Below are 20,803 nucleotides of genomic sequence, written 5' to 3' on the forward strand. Positions count from 1 at the left end.
AATTTCACTTCTCCCCACAGACCTCCAAAAGTGATGATTTTGGGTGAAGAAAAGAGCACAGCAATGAAGAAGCATACTGCAGCCACGAGTAACAATACTTACTTGCAAAATTTAAACAAAATCTTTTCAAAGACCAGAACAGGTCCTGTACTGCCTAATATGGTAAGGGGTTGTCCACCAAAAAGAGAGTAAGCTATCCCAGTCATAGATGCTCCAAAGAGTGATTCGATTGCACTCTGTAAAGAAAAAAAAAAAAAAAAAAAGAATGGATCTATTACCTAAACAACATTGCCAGCCATTGTAATAGGTATAAACATTTCAGATATATTGGTATATATATATTAAGATATATTTTTACCCTTCACTGTGTTATCTCCAGAAACTCTAGGCAGTATATGGGAAATATGGTTGAGGAAATGGCCAGCAGGTGTAGAAAATTTGTAACAGCAACTGGGAAGGTATAATCTATACCTTCCTGCTTCATTTTTTATTGCTTTATGAAATATTTAAATATTTTCAGAATCAGTGTCTGAACAGAAGCATGACTCAGATCTTTGAAAAACTGACTCAACCTAAAACTGACCTAAAATTGTAGATCTAAGAGCATGGCGTCAGGCAATAATCAGCCTTGTGTAGGACTCAGAATTCGCATTTCTAAGACATTCTGTTTTGAGATCACCAGTTTATCTTCTGGACCATGTTATCAAATCTCTCCTCTAAATCTAAGATCCAGTGCTCACTAACATAAAAACAAATCTTAAAAGAAAGACTAAGGTTCAAAGTTTAGAGAAAATCAGAATACATACTATTCGACCTTCAGTGGCTTCTCCCAACAGTCCTCCGAATGTGATGACAGGAGACATACACGCACAGTAGAGAAACAGGAAAGAGGCTAAGCATTGCAGGCTGAAAGCATCTCTGAAGTCACTCCAGAAGAATGGAGCTTTTCTTTTGATATCTAATATAAGTCCCCCAAAGATCCTAAGACATGGGGGGAAAACACAATAGTGAAACCCAAAGATAAAAAGCATGTAAGTTAAAACGCTCATTTGCTCTGTTGCCCGGTCACAGTAATACTTTCCATCAGCAGAGATGAGACCCAAATTAGACTACCACATTTTATTATGATGACCTACAGGAACAGCTTTGCACTACTACGTTACCCCAAGTATTGTTCCTACAACTAAAAAATATCACTCTTTCTCAAGCAAGATTCAGGGATTCACCAATCAAATTTCAAATAATGAGATTCATGGATTATTCCAATTTCTGTGTCTTTCTTTTATTAACACTAAACTCAGGCCTTCACTGCCACCCCTGGAAGTGTTTATATATATACATAATATATATATATATATATATACATATATATATAATATGCATATATATAGCACTTAATTTAGAATAACAGAGCATGAGAGACAGAAAGACAACTTTTCTTTGTGCATGTTAGTTGTAAACATCACCCCAAAGAGAGTAAAGCTGTGTTTAATCATGACTCCAGTCACCCAGTCCCTCTGTCAATAAAAAAAACACCCTTAAAGAAGACAACTAAATAAACATGTGGATAACAGTATTCAATAGAGCTGGGTCGACCCTGAGGTTGTTTTTAGTTTTAGGAAACTAACACAATCAAACCAGATAAATATTATTTTGATCTATTATTGCCAATACATACTCCAACGCCTGTCAATTACAAGATAATAATGATCTTTCCGGGAAATAATTCACCAATTCCAAATATGACAAAGAGAAACACCTTGAAACACTTCAAAGGGTTTTGTTTTGGGCTCAGTATTTTAAATTGTACATTGATGCTTAAAAATCTGACCACTATCATTCTTTAACCTATTAGAAATGAAAACAGTAACGTGTGGGTATTCTCATTATTTGAATATTTGACAACAACACTCAGATTTAACATTTGAAACTGAAAGTTAACTTCACTCCATGGAATAAAGATGTGATCTTGGAGTAAGATTACAATATGGTTAAAAATATTTTAAACCTGAACAGGGTGGGACATGACAATAAGCCCACACTCCAAAGGCAGGAAGCAGGATTGTAAGTTTGATCTTGTATTAAAAAAAAAAAAAAACAAGTAATAAAACAATACTTGTGAGGTTCCTAAATTCTGGTACTATGCTGAATATTCTTGAATCATAAAAATTTTAAACTTTTGTTATTTTTATATGGATGTTCATTTTTAGTGTTATTTCAAAAATGACTTTTCTTAAGAACCAAGTTCTATATCACCATGAAATTGTACTCAGGATAACTGAAGTTTTCATTTATTTATTTGTTGTATGTATGTTTGTGAGGTTTGTCAGAGGAGTCAGTTCTCTCCTTTGTCATGTGGGTTCTAGAGAAAATTCTCAGTTGTCTGGGTTTGGCACTGAAGCATCTCACTAGCCCTTAATGCTCATGATCTGAGGGAGACATGTCTATCAGTAACCATCTGGTGATATGTGAGTGTAAAATCACTGATTTTTCTAGTAATTTCTTCAACAGGAAAGGATGAAGAGTAAAATTCTGAGACAAAAGGACATTTGAAACTCAGCAATGCCTCCAGAGAACATGTGAAATGCACACATCTACAAACCTCACATAAGGTCTAACTGTGTTGAGCCAAACACATGCATGTAAATGCTGTATAGTTTCTATTTGCAAGTAATATGTTACCTTGTCAAAGTCACGGTTTGAATTAGATTTAGTCTACTAAGCTATGCATTCATTTATGATTTATATCCTTCCTAGTTCTAAAAATAATTTTAGAGAGTTATGAACTATTCATTAGTAATTAATACTTATAGTTTTGATAGCATTTTATATTAGACCACTGCTTTGTAATTAGCTACTTATTAGAGCATACATTAGTCTGAATAGTTGTTATATAGCTGTGTAATAAATGTGCTTTTAGAGGTAAAGATCTAAATCCAGAAGTGGGGGTTCATTACAGAAGAACAGTGCAAGAGCAGCCCAGATGTACACCAGCAATTCCAGGAGAGCAGATGAATAATGGATACTTCAAGCCATGTCAGCAACAGAATCTGTGGAAGAACTCTGGAGAAGCGAAGATACCGGATATTGGTGACCTGGGAGGATTTAGGAAGCAGTAAGGAAAAGTGAACTCGAAAAAAATCTAAGCTATGTGGCATGTTACACCTGAGAGAAAAAGAAAAAAAATATATACCACTAAAAATTAAAAAAGACTGTATTTGAAAGTATGAAAGCAAAAAGAGTAATGAGTAATAAAGCTTCCAGTGAAGGGAAAAGGGAAAACTTGAACCATCTAAAAGTAAGTATGAAGCCAAGGAAGATGTTAAAGGACATTTCCTCAGAGACACACAGCAATAAAGGGAAAACACAGGAGAACTACAATGCAGAGCTGTCAGGAACTGGAAAGTCAGCAGTAGGCATACTGCAGGCAGTACAGAAAATGGCCGAAGGGGAGGGCCCCCAATCCTACAAAGCCTTGGCAATTGTCTTTAATTATAGGGAAGCTGTCCACACAAACTCCCTGAAGAAACATCCACCCAAGGGTTCTGATTTTCTCCTCACACATTGCTTGCAGAAAGACAAGCTGTCAAAAACCCATAAAAAAAAATTTATGAAATAAATTGAAGCTTTCATCTCTTCAAAGGTGTGTGATTAGAAAAATCATATAGCTCTTTCAAATCACAGGCATAATAATAAAAAAATACCATTATATACATCCTACTAGCATCTAATGAGGTAAGGTCTACAGGACTTAATTCCTGGTATTTAGTTTTATTTCCATCTTGAACTTGAAGCTTTTAACAAGCTATTTTGGAAGCGTCAACTGACAGTTTTCTTATTCATTCTAAGATTGTATTTTCTGCTTCATAAAATGAAAGACTAGAATAAAATGGGATGGTATAGTCACTGTTCTGTTTAAACAGTAGTGACAATCATTATTCACTTCAGAGAAATCAAATTAATTGGCATTTCACTCTCAAAGAGTAGGTATTAAAAGTATAAAATAAATTAGATCTTGAAACAACAATTCCTGACAGATAGTAATGACACACCATTTAAGTCCCATGCAAATGGCTTTCACTGACCTTCCAGTTCGCTGGAGTTCAGGTCCACTATGTCCCCCGTGTTGTTCAGCTTCGCCATGAGCTGCTGTTCCATTTGGTACAGCAGGAATCTTCCTCTTTTCCTGCAGGGAATATTTGTTGGTGCGAATTTTGTTGCAGTGCCGGGCATTTATAGCCAAAACTACTGTTTCCCCTTGAGGCATGTGTAAATGGCTAAGACCACTGGTTCTGTGACTTAGTGGCTTTAGCCTTTGAAAATGCATCCATGAATGGTCCTTGGTTGGAGTATCAGTCTCAGAGAAGACCCCTGCACCCAGATATTTTCGTTCTGTTGCTCTCCTTGTGGAGCTCTTGTCCTCTCCAGGTCTTACTATCTCCTCCTTTTTTCATAAGATTACCCGCACTCTGCCCAAAGCTTGGTTATGAGTCTCAGCATACACTTTGATACCTGGCTGGGTAAAGTCTTTCAGAGGCCCTCTGTGGTAGACTCCTGTCCTGTTTCCTGCTTTCTCCTTCTTCCAATGTCCATCCCGTTTGTCTTTCTGTGTGAGGATTGATCATCTTACCCAGAGTCCCCCTTCTTGCTTAGCCTCTCTAGGTGTACAAATTTCAGTGTGTTTATCCTATGTTATATGTCTAGTATCCACTTATAAGTGAGTATATACCGTGTGTGTCTTGGATATAACCTAGAACCCCTGCTCAGATGTAGCCCATAGCAGCTCAGTGTCCAAGTGGGTTCCCTAGTAAGGGGAATAGGGCCTGTCTCTATTGAACTCAGGGGCTGGCTCTTTGAACACCTCCCTCTGATTGCGGAGCAGCCTTACCAGGCCACAGAGGAAGACAATGCAGCAAGGCCTTATGAGAGCTGATAGGCTAGGGTCAGATGGAAGGGAAGGAGGACCTCCCTTATCAGTGGACTTGGAGAGGGGTATGGGTAGAGATGAGGGATCGAGGGTGGGATTGGGAAGGAATAAAGGAGGGGGGTGCAGCTGGGACACAAAGTAAATAGAATGTAATTAATATAAAAATAAAAATTAAAAAAAACTCAAGTGATAACACATGCTGGAGAGGATGTGGAGAAAGGGAAACCCTTCTCCAGTGCTGGTGGGAATGTGAACTTGCACAATCAATCTGGCGCTTTCTCAGAAAATTAGGAATAGTGCTATCTCAAGATCCAGCTATACCACTCTTAGTCATATATCCAAAAGATGCTCAAGTGTACAACAAGGACATTTTCTCAACCATGTTCACAGCAGCTCTATTAGTAATAACCAGAAACTGGAAATAACCTAGATGTCCCTCAGGGGAGGAATGGATACAGAAATTGTGGTATATCTACACACTGGAATACTACTCAGCTACTAAAACAAGGAAATCATGAAATTTGCAGGCAAATAGTGAGCACTAGGAAAGATCATCTTCAGTGAGGTAACCCAGAAGCAGAAAGACACACATGATATATACTCACTCATCAGTGGATATTAGTCATATAATACAGGATAAACATGCTAAATCTGTAGTCCTAAAGAAGGTAAACAACAAGGAAGACCCTAGGAAAGATGCTCAATCCTCATTCAGAAGGGTAAATGCAATAGACAACGGAAGCAGGAGAAGACAAGGAACAAGACAGGAGCCTTGTCTTGTACCACAGAGGACCTCTGAAAGATTCTAGCGATGGAGGTTTCAATGCAGAGGCAGAGACTCATAGCCAAATTTTGGGCAGAATGCAGAGAGTCCATTTCACTATTTTTAAGTATTATTTTTTTCTATTCCTCTAGATCATGTCTTTTTAGAGACAATTTATGCTGTAAATCTTCATGACTCACAGATACAATACTACCACAAAAGGAAGATTCAACTTGTACCAATGGCAGATTTGGTGAGATTTATTTGATGTTATTTTCCCTTGGATTTATTTCACTTCCTTTGCCAGTGACAGAGATATTTGAAAGAAAAAAATCAGAAAGTCTTCTCTAAAATTTCACCTCTGGTCATCTTATATTGTATCAATGTGTTTAAAAGTACTTAAAAAATGTTGAGAATGTTTAAGTTTTACAATAAAACTTGTGCTTGACTGTCATTCTAAACTAGAATCAGTATAAATATGAAGCACAAAATTGATGCATTAGTTTATCTTATGTATGACAAAATATATTTTTGTGTTAAGCATAATATACAAAAGTTTGTTATTAGTATTTCTGAATTTCTACAGCTATATGAAAAGATACACTAGATTAAAGTTTAAATATAAAAGAAAAGATATATTTCAACTGGTGAAGGGCTTATGTTCACAGGTAAATATAAAACATTTATAAAGTGATTTAAGAGTGACCATTATTATTTACTTCCAATTACCTAGGGAAGCATGTCATAGCTTCTATATCACTCAGAAAACAAGTGATAATAACTGGCCATCTGGAAATAATCCCCTTTGTATAATTTAACTTTTGCTCTATACATTTAAAAAGTGAAATGTTGATAAAATCGGTGATAATTAATTAAGATATTAACTTTTCTGCGGCACATGTTCAGTCAAGAAGTAAAAAAGCATTGAAAAATTTAATGTACACAAATAACATCAATAAATATTCTGAAGAAATAGAATCTATTTTAAGTTATGAAACAAACACGTGTATTTTGATTGTTTTTAGTGAAAAACCCAAAAGTATACAAGTAGATAAATTAGGTGTATAGAGCATATATTCTCATAAGAAATACAGAAAAATTTAAAAATTAAATATTTAATTCTATAGTTTGCTAGAGCACAAAGTGTCTGAGGTGATTGGCAAGTGAGGTAGGAATAGCAGTTTTAAACTGAGTTTTCAAAAAGGCCCTGTGGAAAGAGCCACTTTGGAGACCCTGAGGGATGTGGGAGAATCAGGAATGCGAATAACTGGAGGATACCAAGGAAGGAAAACCAGCTAGTGCTGTGGTCTGAAGGAGCAGAATCACTGGAAGGTTTGAAGAACAGCAGGATGGAAGAAAGGAACAGAGATAAAGCCACAGGAAAAAGAGGTGACGGTAGAGACTTAGTCAGTATATCTATCTGGCTTCTATTCTCCAACCTTGAAATATTTACAAGGTTTTAAGGAGAGAAATGATGTAACAGTAGGAATTACTTTGGCTGTGAGATTAAGGAGCGATTCCAGGGCATATACTGAAGCAACAAGGAACTATTTAAGAAACCAAGGAGAAAGGTGATAGTGAGAGTAGGTTGAATCAGGATGGCTACAATGAGAAATAGCACAATTCTGGACAAATATAGAAGACAAAGCTATCAGAATTCTTTGGAGGAATAGTTATATGGTATAAGATGAAATAAGATTATTTGGGTCCAATAAATTATAAGAATGTATTTAGCTATTAACTAAGATAGGAAGATACAAATACAATAGATTTTGAAGAAAATTCAGAGATTCTTATATACTCCTGGAAATATATGTTGCTTCTCTCAAAATTGTAACTACAAAAATAGAGACATATAAAGAAATGAGACTATATATAATTTGGCTTAAACTTTCAAAATATTCAAGTAGAGAAATAGGATAGGCAGATGATTAACACTTGGGTTCAGTTCTATCTCTGGAGAAAAACCAATTCCCATTTTGAGAGATTCAATCCATTCTCAAATTATATTACTAGATGAAGATATTATAAATTAAGAAAGTGTTGGTTGACTAGTTTCTAACACGATGAAGGCTTTCTAATTCTAATATGCTAGCTGTTAGAACCATATTGTGGCAGAGTGACCCCTGTTACACTCAGAACAATGAAAACTTTGATCCTAAAAAGAAAGAAAGAAAATAAATTTGGAAAAAATTCTAACATTGGATATTACCAAGAATATGAGTATAGATAGAGGAAAATATGAATAGAGAGAACAAGGTTGTGATCTAAGTGTCAGTCTCAACAGAAAGAAATAGAGAAGAGGAAAAAGAAGCCATGGAGACTGCTAAGGAGTGAACCATGAGACAGGAGAGACACCAAGAGACTGTGCTCTTTAGGAACTAAGCAAAAAAAAAAAAAAAAAAAGTACATTCAGGATAAGGGCATTATCAATCCTATCAAATGTTGTTATTCACGTGCTAAGTGCAATAGAGACCAGTAAGTTAGCACAGTTCTTATCACTGTGGCTAGCATTGCTGGTGATACTATTTTAGTGACGCAAATGGGGGAGCTATTGAGATAGGTATTCAGAGAGAAGTAGAGGAAATGTCCTCTATGACATTCTCGTGCAAAGGGAAGCAAAAAATGTGTGGCTGACAATGGTAATGATGTCAAAGCAGTTACTTTGTAGAAGACTGTGACTTAAAAATGTTAATATAGTGACATAGCACAGAACAAGGGACTAATATAATAGTGAGAGAGGGAATTCTGGCGGAGAAAAGTCCTTGAGTAGATGCATAGAGATGGGGCTGGCGCACAAATGAAATGTTGCCTTTCATCAGTTGTAGGGAAGGCTGAGCTAACAAATAAATGTGCTGGCTGCAATCTATTGTGAAAAAAAATCTTTTTGATGATTTCAAAATTTTCATGAAAGAGAAACAGTAAACACGCAGCAGCAAAGGTGACAGGGGACGCTAAAAATCTGAGAGAGAACGGGTGTGGAATGGTCACATAGAAAGAATCACCGGCCTCGGGAAGGGCGGGATGGTGAACGGGCCGCATTCAGGGCTCATTAAATAAGGGGAAGCTGGTCAACGAAGCCATCCTTTTCCTTTCTGCTTTGGCCAAAACAGTGTGGCTACAGAGTAAAAAGTTAAAGCCTCATAGAATTGTGGGTTTTGACAACCAAGAACATGACATGAAAAGAAAAAAATAAAAAAAAAACCAAAGAAGATGAAGGCATGTAAGAAAGTGATTATAATGACTGACATAAAAGAATAAGAATCTCAGGATGATCTCTTGAGATGACAGGTTTTTTTTTTTTTTAACTAAAAGAGAAATGTATTAAAAATGCTGTCATCTGTACATTTTAAAAGAATGAAAACCATAGAAATTATTTGATGAGGATTATATTATTTATAAGAGTGTGAAATCAAGGTGCTTAATATATGCTAGTTCATTTTGGTCCCTTAATAAAAGAAAACATGACTCATATGATCCAGTATTTAAATATAGCATGGAGTTTTAAAATATTAATATTATAATGAAGTATACAATGTATATCTCCTTCATACTCATTACATAAAATCTCTCTATCTAATATGATGGCCTTTAATCATGTGTCTATACAAATTTAAGTTAAAATAAAAATTAAATTTGTGAATTGCAGTAGCTATATTTAACCGCATAGAACAGCAGCTTGGTGATTGGGAAGTAGAACTATAGAATGCTTCCTTTACTGAAGAAATTCTATTGAGCAGTTCTGAAACAAAGCATCAATTCTGAGAGAATAAAGCATTTATTCAAGGTCAAACAAATACACAATTTCAGAACTTAGATACTAGAATTCCTAATTCAATGTTCTTTGTTTTACTATATCCTAATACCTACAATTTGTTAATTCTTATTTTCTCATTAAAATTTTAAAAATACAGATTTACCATCGTTCACCTTGCCTATAAAACACCATTCCTCAAAACAGTGAATTACAGGGTACCACTCTCAATATCTTCATGGTTGCATTAAATACATCCAAATATAATTAATAATAGTCTATTCATACTACTTTAGAAAGCCATCTTGTGTTGACATTTCTAATATCATTAGTGCTAAGGCATGTATGTGCAGAGAAAGAAGAAAGCCCTTACAATCACTCTCTAAGCCACTGCTTTTACTACAGTAGAGGAGGAACTTAAGTTATATGATTTCAGTTACACATCTACAAAATGGCAATTGTTAAGGAAAGTAAGTAGATCTTAATAATGTTAGAAGGACTTCAAAATAAAAAACACAGGCCTGAGATATTAATATCCTACGTTTAAGCTGACAGAGGAGCTGGCATGACCTTTTTTACAAGCTTGTGATTTTAGTAACGTACTTGCCAGTTTGCCCACTTCTAACTGACCTGAAAATCTAAGTCCGGGATTGGGTCAGTAGGACCCACCTCTCCCTTTATCTGAACATCAGAGTGAGACAAAGCTGCCCTCTGGGCACTAAGGACCAAAGGCAACAACTGAAGAATGTGGGAGGCAGATCCCAGAAGAACTGAGAGGTGATGGGAAGAGAGGGTTTTGCAGACATTTGGCAACCATTTTCAACAGTCATGCCTGCAATAAGAAAATGCCCTAAGCATTAACAACCTTCTTTATTCCTTACTTCTGTAATATAGCATAGTTAAAATACACATTTGATTTTCATAGGCAGATTAAAAAAATAATGTATACCATACATGAAAGGATGCAAACATAACAACAATGATGAAAAACTTTCCCCAGTTTTCACTGTCATTAGCAGTAATAGGAAGTTTTTACAAAACATGATTAATCCTCTTTTGAGTTCCTAATGCTTGTCAACTTTCAGAACACTGAAAATAATAAGCTTTCTCTTAGGCCATATTTTCCTGTTATAAAATTTAATACTCTCCCCCCAATGTAATACATTTTTGTTGGGTCTGAAATATTTCCAGGCACATAAAACTTATTTAGTGCCTCATGATCAAAATACCAAATTTCTCAATGTGTTAGGTCCTATCAAGAGATGAGGGAGGGAGGGTGGGATTGGGAGGGAATGAGGGGGCGGGACACGGCTGTAATACAGAGTTAATAAAATGTAACTGATAAGAAAAAATTAAATTAAATAAAAATAATAATAAATAAATAAAACAAGTGAATGCTGGCAAATTCACTGAGAATTGAGAAGAGGAAATTTAACACGAAAAAAAAGAACATTTTATAAATTAATGTTTTTGCTCTTTTGGAATATATTAAATCATTTGATACTTTATGATGCATTGCATTATTTTAGGGACATGAGTTTAAAGAGAAACAAACTATGAGAATTGTAAAGAATGTGTTCACAGCTACCCACCTGGGAAGGGACATTTTTGGGAGGTTCTATTCGGATGCTTGGGTCCCATTCTCCAGGAGGGAGAACAGTAACCTGATCCAGAAACTCATCAATTCCTGACACCAAGTCATTACGGTCTTTAGCTTTGTAAGCAACATCATGAAACACCTGCAGAAGAAAAAGCAGTAGCACATTTTAAATAAACTATTAAAAAGGTTGGTAAATTAATATAATAAAAACGGCCATTCTAATAAAAATGTACTCTATAGATTCAATGCAACCCCCATCAAAATCACAACACAATTCTTCACAGAACTTGAAGGGAAAATTTTCAGCTTCATATGAGAAACACAAAAACCCAGGATAGCTAAAATAATCCTGTCCAATCAAAAAAAAATGTAGGAGGTATCACTTTCCCTGATTTCAAATTATACTACAGAGCTGTCATAATAGAAACAGCATGTCACCAAAAGAGAAGAGGAAAAACCAACCCAGCCACAAACCCTGTAATCTACGATGGTATCCTTCCTGTAAGACAGGCTAGACCAATGGTGGTACAAAGCTTGAGGAAGTAACCAGCCAATATCTTATTTGAGCTAAACTCACCCCATGAGATGGAATCCATGCCTGACAGTGCTTGGGTGACCAAGGACCCGAGACTAGATATCCCAGTCTTCCAACCCTCTTTGCATGGTGTTCCCTGAGCTTTAGGTGTTGAATTGCATTGTTGGTGTATCTTCCACAGTCATTTCTTTTCTCCCTTAAGGCCAGCTGTGGATCTCTGTAATAGTCTCCATCTGTGCAAAAGCTTCTTTGATGATGGATAATAGTTACATGCATTAGCCAGGTGGAGTGGTGCACACCTTTGATTCTAGCACTCAGAGACAGGCAGACTGCTGTGAGTTCAAGACCAGCCTGGTCTACAAACCAAGTCCAGGACAGCCAAGGCTACACAGAAAAACCCTGTATTATAAAAATCAACCCTTCCCCCCAAATCACATATTCCTTATTGTTGTTGTTGTTATTATTTAAATTTATTCACTTTGTATCCTGGTTGTACCCTCCTCCCTCATCTCCTCCTGATCACAACCTCCCTCCCTCCTCCTCCCCTATCCCTAACAATACAGATTTACATTACTGATTTTAAGACTCAGAATATCCTCATATAATTATATTGTAATTTAAATAATTATATTAAATAGGTATCTAATTACTAAATAACTAAAAGACTGAAAAATAGAAATTTAATCTGAATAAGTAACTTATAAGGGGGAATGGGCAAAATTGGGGTGATAATATTTAGATAGAGAGGGTCAATGCAGAAGGAGAAGAAGGAGAGTAAAATAATGCTAAGGTGGTTAAAAGTTCTATAAGGAATCATATTCTTTGTTTATCTTCATTATATACAATACAGATAAGTCTACATATATATATATATATATATATATATATATATATATATATATATATATATATATGTAGTTCAAATGAAGTGATTCCATTTGGGTTGGCAATACTACCCCTGGAACCATAGACTATCTCACAACAACTCCAGTACCAGGCATGAGAAACACACAGCTGAGTTTTTAGTCAGGAAGTCTAAGAGACTACCCAAAATGTATAGGATATTGCTCTTGCCCTTGGCTTCCTCCCAAAGTTTGAAGGTAAGCTCCTATTGCTGAGTTAATATGCACTTCAGATACATTAACCAGATCTGAGCTGGATTTGATCTGAAGGCCTCCTCCTGAGGACCAGCTTTCATAGAACTGATAGCATTCTTTTAAGGGAGGAGAGCAACCAATTGTGCTACCTAGATGTCTATGAACCGCAGCAACAGCCAGCATGGATGACAACCCTAATGGCGCAACAGTACCATCATATCTTAGTGGTAACCAACAGTTCTCTAACTGGACTAAGTCCTGTTCAAAAGAAGGGAAATTGTGGATTTTTCTGGGAACCTACCCAACCACCCAAGGCTAATGAGGTTGTGGACAGCATAAGAGAACATACTATGGCTACTTTACTAAGCCAGCATAATTCCTAACTGAATTTTAAATATCCAGCCTTATACCCACAGATAAGTGTTGCTCTCATTAAAGAAACTTTTCTTTAACAGGAGACCTTTAGAGAAAACCATAGTTGGTCAAAATATAGACCAACTATGTTGGTGCCCTATCCCTATTGCTACCATTCTCACTCTAACATTTATCTGATAGCACAGAGGAGCCTTCCCAGGCTCTCTACGAAGCAGGAGTAGATACTTCAATATTCTCCCAGTACCTGTCACAGTTCTCATCATCATCATGACTGTTTACGAGAACTAAGTATTAATTACACAAATAGTTATTTAATGTCTATTTTACCTGTTAAAATGAGCTCTGAACATTCCTTCAATAAATATATGCCAAACTATTTCCATGCGAGGGATATGAGAAAGAATAAAACCAATGAAACCCACACCTGAGGGCAGCTAGTGAGATAGCGCAGAAGAATACAAACAACTGTACATGTGGAGGACACTGGAGAGCACTAAAGAGAAGATAAGTCATGAAAGTGAAGTGATACTGCCTTTTAATGCAGTAATTAAAGAGGCTTTGGTGATTTTCTTTCTTCTCTCTTTTTTTTTCTTTTTAGCAAACACCTTATGGATCCAAGCCTTATAGCTATCAAGAAGAAGAACTTTCCACACTAAAGGACCTGCAAGTGTAGAACATGAATGAATGCCATATTTGAAAAACAGCAAGGGAGCAAATTCCTGTGATGTACATGTAAGGAGGAATAGCGAGAGATGATAACTGAGGGGATGGTAGAGACATCAAAGGACTCTATAGTTCTTTGTGAACACTTTGACTCTGAATGAGATAAGAGGCCATCTGAGGGTCTTGACCAGAAGAGGAAGTTCTCTAGCTATTGTGTGTCTAGCAAAATGAAACAAAGCAAAAAAAAAAAAAAAAAAAAAAAAAGCAGAGAGATTTTGTATAACTGATGCGATGGTGGGGATCTTGTGGTAACAGCAAAAGGTAGACAATGGGAAAACACATAGAGACATCATATCATGTAGAAATAAGACATGACAGGATTTTGTATATGTTACCTGAGTCTGAGAGGTTTGTTTGTGGATTGAATGAGGAGTCACAGATGGGGTAAGTATGACTTTGGGGTTCACTTTACCACGAAAGCTCATCCACTTGTTTCCCAAGTCAATCTAAGTTCTTTAGTGATATGCTAAATTACCATTACCTCTCTGGCCTCTTTCTGGAGAAGTCACTTTGTTCTAAATGTCCTAAGTGATCCAGGAATATCCCCATACCAAAACCTTTGTCCCTGTTATTACTGGATCAAAAAGTCCTCTCTTTAACTTAAAAAGCTCCTCATGCCTCCTCCATCCCCCTTTCACTGCTCTTGTGATTTGTTACAGAGCACTTATTTCCATGTGTTGTATATTTAACTGCTTTGTCACTCTGTCTTTCAATCATTGGGCCAGGGAAAGAAAAAACTTTTGTCCATATTTTTACCTACCATTGGCACAAGTGCTGATATGTAGTTCATATCCAATCAATACTTGAATAAATTAACAATGCCCCCCATCTCCTCTTTCCAACTTCTTCCACATGCCCCCTTTCAAAATCATGGCCTTTTTAAAAAGACTGTTATTTTTGTTACATGTATATAAGTGAATAAATATATTAATATAACCTGCTGAATCCATTCAGTGTTAGTTGCATGTATATTTTCAGGGCTGACAACTTAGTATTGGATAGCCAAGTTCATCTCTGAGGAACAGTCTCTCTCTCTCTTTGTAGTTGTTAGCTGCCTGTGGTTCTTTGTCAAGAAATACCCCCGAGATTACCTTCTTTCGTGTTAGCATATCTATTGGTGTTCTTGGTCACATCTTGTTTAATCAGCCACACTATTGAGGTATCATGGTTCTGATTTTTAAGATCTTACATTTTTGAGACTTAGATCTTTTTGAGAAGCTAATGTAAAATTTTTACAATGTAAAATATGCCTGCACATTTTTTAACTAAGAAATGTATTTGAATAATGGAGATTAGCAACCACTTAAAATTCATCTATAACTCCACCAATGCTCTAAAGAGCACAAGGTTAGGAACGTCTGTATATATATCAAGCAGTTGTACAGGGCTTGCAGAATTTGCCCATCTTTTTGGTGTCATATATTCTATACATATTAACTACTGTTTTTTTAAAATTTAGACAGCAAAGTAATTATACCCCAAACAAATTTTAGTGTTATTAAAATATAAGTAACACGTATAAGGTTGGCATATGTATAATGTGGAAAAAATGAATGTGTTGTAAATGTTTAACAGTTTTTATGATACTGTAGGCTCTCAAAAATTATAATTCATAGTTTTTATTTATCCTTTTGGATAGGTTTCACTCAAGGAAAGTTGGTGGTGAAAACTTGGGAAAAAGCAGTTCAAAACAGCAAAATCAGATGCCCAGAAAACTGTCATGAAACAGACTTTCAGGTTTTTTTTTTTTTTTTTTTTTTTTTTTTTTTTTTTTGTATCTTGTGAGGAAAATCTTCCCTAGAAACATAAATAAATACCTCATCAGTCATTAAGGTTGCAATCGATCTGCCAATCTCATGGTACTGTTGACCCTTTCCCAGGGGTCCCAGAAGAATGAACAGAAATCTGAAATTAAGAAGAAAAAATTCCAGTTAGAAATATTAACAATAACCTTCTTAGAACAGAATGTATCATCTCAAAGGAATTAGTCAAAATGAGGATCTTGATATGGATTTCTGTACACTTTGTTGTGATTTGAAATGCTTTATAATTGAAATGTCAGTATAAGAAGTAATGAGAATTAGCATTGAGAATGCTGGGTTATTTTTAACCCTTGGATTTCTGCATTTAGCTGTCTAGACAGCCTACACGTTTGTGACTAGGCATTTTGAAGATTGTAGGTCCTTAGAAGAGGATGATAGGAAAATTAAATATTTCTAAATAGGAAGCAGAAAGTTTGCTAGTACATAAAATGAAGACCTTTCAAGAGAAAGAAAGGCAATGTAACACATTAAAAGAGAACAAACATATCAGTAACGTCCAGTCACTGTACACACATTTTATTGAACATAAAACTGCTAGGACTTAAAAATTAGGCAGAAGAAGAGAAAAAATTAGAGTGCCATGTATTTTGCAGTAGTATTCTGTGGTATTCATTTGTTACATATTTTACATTGTTAAAGATGGCTCCACTGGGTATAGTTTGCAGTCAGTATAATTCTATGCTTAGCTGTAAATTTCAGAGATCACATATATAAATATACATATAAAGCATCTATTAAACAATCTTATAGGTTATTTTTAACATTATTTTCTATCCGTTATAATTGAACCCAAGTCAAATTGTATTCTCTCTCCCTATGTGTGTTATAAAAAAATTTAAAAAAAGAAGGATATTTTAATGTGGTGGCAGCTTTATCAACTATAATACTTATGATAAAATTTCTAACCTCTGAGTACCTTGCTATTTTAAAAATTTTACTGCATGTGGTATTTACAAATCCCTAAAAAAATATTTTCTGACATATCTACTTTATGTTGCCTTTACAATCATGGCATGCTCCTTTCCTCCTAAGAAAGGATCATTGAGGTCCACAGATAGTTTTCTTTACTCTGTTTGTCTAATCTTCTTTCATTTTGCACCCTTCCTGAATAAACAGCCTAGTCTTTTGAGTTTCTCCCTACACAGTGGTTCTATAATGCCCCCAGTTTTTTCTTCATTGTCTCTACACTCACTTTGTTGTATCAGTACAAATGAGGTTCCTATGCCTGAGACTTTTCAAAGTGTATGTATATAACCTTATCATGAGTATATTCTACTCCTGAAAATTTTTCTTTTCTTTTCATTGAAATACAGGAACTATCAGTGTCATAAACAGCCCCCATTTACTCATAGGTTTCCAAACATGTGAATATACAAATGAATTGGAATTCTAAACTGCTACAGCATTTCTACAATTACTAAATCTGATGGAATAATGCAATACCAGATTTCTAGAAACTCTTAATAGCTTGTGGTTTAGATGTGGAAAAAACATAGGCTTATTCACATAATTATATTCTTTTTTAAATATACTCAGTTTTTTCCTTCCCATTTTATATTAAGTGCTAGTACATATATATATATATACATATGTATCAGTAGCCATAAAATGGAATAAATAGATATTTGCTTCTATAACCTTAAAAGTAACTAGGTTTCTCATGCAGACCCAGCCAGAGAGGTGCAGCAACTGAATGCCACTCTAGTCAACAGGGTCCTTACAGAATGGGGCTTCTCCTATATTCCTTATTTCTTGAATATCTGTAACTAAACAGCTATCACAAGAGTGATATGGATTATGTTTTGAGTTATAGTCAAAGGTTTACAGAAGAAACCCACTTGTTTCTTGAGAAGTACAGCAGCTGTACTTCTCAACACTTTCAGCTTCCCCAGATAGACAGACTCTGATGTGATTAGACAAAGATGAGTATGCCTAAGAATCAGGTTAACGGTAGCAGGAGAGAAGGAAAGAATATTTCTAGATAGAGCAGTAAGACCCTAAAATGCTAAAGTCAATATTCTACTTTTTGTTTTCTTTTCTCACAATTTTACCCACAAGTAGCCTTATATCTATAAAACAGGAATCAGTTAATAGTAGAATTCAGTTTATATTACCTTTACCTATTAGTTTCAATGTATAATTAAAGAGAAAAAGTTCAGCAAACAAATTGATCTTTTGACCAGAAGCAATCACTTTTATCATATGACTACAAACAATTCTTCAAACCCTGAGAGGAAAAGCCAGCTGTCCTAGGCCTGGAACATGAAACATTTGATCTCAAACAGGTCATTTCCACCAATTGAAGACCTAATCAAACCAAAGCCAAGCCCTAGAAACTATGATCCTCTTGGGTGTGACTACACACATGTAAGATCTTTCTTAAACACATAATTCATTATAATCTTTGAAAAAACTTTTCAAAGCACCCACCCACATTTACTAGCAAGAAGCTGTAAGCTTATGGCTGATGCGTTCATTTGTAGTCAAGCATCTATTAAAAACTGTATTAAAATACTACCACTTCCTAAAATAAATTATCCTATAAATACGGAAAATGCTTAGATACTTTTACCTGCTTGGGATTGGAACTTCAGCCAGTCCTTGGAGCAAGACAGCTGGAGACAGCCTGACAAAGGCAACTACAGTTCTGTCCAGGAACTCCAATTCTCCTACCAAAATATTTGAAGCCTCAGCACCCGGCGGAATCTTTTTCATAAAATGCAGATCCACCTGAGAGCATCACAAGTAAATATTTTAATCATATTAAATTATGTCAATAAATTGAATATTTTATAATAGCTGAATTTTATAATAGGTACATTTCAACTAATATTTAACATATGCTACTTAAGTAAATATATTCTTACAGCATATTATGGCTTTAACATTTGTATTTATTCTAATTGGACTATGTTCTCCATATTGCATAGTTGGCCTGGTAAATTTTTTCAGATTAAGTTATTTACCATATAGCTGAGAATAGAAAAAAATAGGTTAAAAGTATTAACATTTAGAATTACTGCTGATTCATAGTTGAATTTCTACTATGAAATGTTTGTGATTTAAATGAATGAAAATAAAACAAAAAGAACCACTAAAAGGAAGAAATGCTAAGAGTAAAAGGTGATCTCTGAAAATGCATGTAGACTAGTCTTTAAATAAATATCATTTTTATGCATGGGGCTTCAGGGAAAATGAATCGGTGATTTAAAGTAAAATTTACAAGTCCTATTTCTTTTTTATTTATTTACTTTTTTATAAATTACAGTTCATTCACTTTGAATCCCAGCTGTAGCCCCCTCCCTCATCCTCTCCCAATCCCACCTTTCCTCTCTCATCTCTTCCCATGCCCCTCCCCAGGTCTACTGATAAGGGAGGCCCTCCTCCCCTTCCCTCTGACCCTAGTTCTATTTCTTGTGTCTAATTTATTTGAATTGCTTTTTATGGAATGATTTTTAGGAGTTTATCTGCCTTAGTCATTTGTTTTTGCAATTATGCTAATGAAATCAGGACCAAGGATTAAATTGGAAATAACCGAGGTAGGGGGAGAAAAGACCAGAGAGAAATGAAGAGACAAAGAGATACAGAGAGATATAGACACAGAGAGAAAGAGAGAGAGAGAGAGAGAGAGAGCTCTGCCATGTATCAATGAAGCTAAGAGGATATTTTTAGACCAGACAATTCTTTTGAAGGCTTAAAAATTAGAAGATACTATTTCAAAAAGTTTTAAATTAATAAAATATTTTAATGTAGCTCTTATGGACATTTATACATTTAACAATGTATACTTATACATTTAATGATGAAAAAGAGGACATGAATCTGAAAGGCAGCAAGAAGAAGTATATATGAAGGTCTGGAGAGAGGAAAGTAAAGGGAAAATTATATAATTATTTTCAAATCTCAAAAATAAAAAAATTAAAAAAAATACCTTATGGAATCAATAGCTACAGTCATTTTATAATTAAATTTTTATTTTTTAAATATTAGTTACAATTTATTAATTTTGTATCCCAGCTGTATCCCGCTTCCTCATTCCCTCCCAATTCCACCCTCCCTTCCTCTCTCCCTATCCCTTTCCAAGTCCACTCATAAGGGGAGAACCTCCTCCCCTTTCATCTGACCCTAGCTTATCAGGTAGCCAGGCCTGAAGCTACAGTCATTTTAAACTATGTTTAAAATGTTTATAAAATTAAGGCATTAGTACAAAATTTAAAGATATGTATTAAACTAAGCTATTTTCATTAAAGGAACTAAGTATAGCAGTTTATATAGCTGCAAGAGTAGAGCATTTGCCTAGCATGTGGCCAGCTCTAGATACATCTGTAGTACTGAAAAATAACACCACAACTAAAAACATAAATCATTCTTTCAATAGTATAATCATATTTGTATCTTAAAAAAGAATCATTTATGAAAAAATATGTATAGAAAGAATATTTCATGAATATTGTAAGTTACAGGCTCCATCATTGTTATTTTACAAACATAACTTCCAATACAAATGTATGTTCTTCCAATACATATGATGAATATTATATGCCATGTAGTTTGCTTTTTTAGAATCTAACCTTTATTTCATAGGTAAGCAAGGCTTATTTGTTGCTTTTACTGTAATATTTAAAATGCTTAAATTAGTAATGTTTACACTTTTGCCATAATATGAGATTCCAGAAAAAGGATAAAAGATTTTCTATGTACTATATGTGTTGAGCTTTTTGTTGTTGTTGTGAATGTATATGTGTGGTAAATGTGTACGTTTACATGTGTGTAAGTGTTCATATGTATGTGTATGAATATGTGTGAATGCCAGAAGTTAGTAACAGATATCTATCTTCCTCCATCTTTTTGTTTTGTTTTGTTTTGTTTTTCTCGAGACAGGGTTTCTCTGTGGGGCTTGGCTGTCCCAGACTCTCTCTGTAGACCTGGCTGGCCTCAAACTCACAGAGATCCGCCTGCCCCTGCCTCCCTGGGATTACAGGTGTGCACTGCTAGCAGCTTCCCCCATCTGATACAGTGAAACAAGTCTCTTAAACCCAGAGCTCCCTAGCTCCTCTGGTCTACCTGCTCAGCCTGCTTCAGAGATCCCCTGTCTCTGCTTCCCGAGAGTGAGGATTACTGGCAGTTTACAAGGACAGCCTCTCACCTTTGTGTACACACTGTAGCACACAAATGCCCATACACACAAGCACGCATGCATGTGTAT

At 35.3% G+C, this 20,803-nt stretch overlaps 1 protein-coding gene across 5 annotated transcripts in view; it reads right to left on the reverse strand.

The window, feature by feature from the left end:
• Nucleotides 1-20,803, reverse strand: part of Slc4a10 (solute carrier family 4 member 10) — a 295,608-nt gene that overhangs the window by 69,942 nt on the left and 204,863 nt on the right. For all 5 annotated transcript variants that reach the window (XM_055599957.1, XM_055599954.1, XM_055599956.1 and 2 more), the window contains 6 exons: nucleotides 18,170-18,327; nucleotides 15,592-15,679; nucleotides 11,037-11,183; nucleotides 4,086-4,186; nucleotides 807-981; nucleotides 103-236 (listed from right to left, as the gene is read on the reverse strand). In XM_055599957.1, coding sequence (XP_055455932.1) covers nucleotides 103-236; nucleotides 807-981; nucleotides 4,086-4,186; nucleotides 11,037-11,183; nucleotides 15,592-15,679; nucleotides 18,170-18,327 — 803 coding nt within the window. The remainder of the gene's footprint in view (nucleotides 1-102; nucleotides 237-806; nucleotides 982-4,085; nucleotides 4,187-11,036; nucleotides 11,184-15,591; nucleotides 15,680-18,169; nucleotides 18,328-20,803) is intronic.

This window comes from Psammomys obesus, unplaced genomic scaffold, assembly GCF_907164565.1.
Source record: "Psammomys obesus unplaced genomic scaffold, mPsaObe1.curated_primary_1811, whole genome shotgun sequence".
NCBI lineage: Eukaryota > Metazoa > Chordata > Mammalia > Rodentia > Muridae > Psammomys > Psammomys obesus.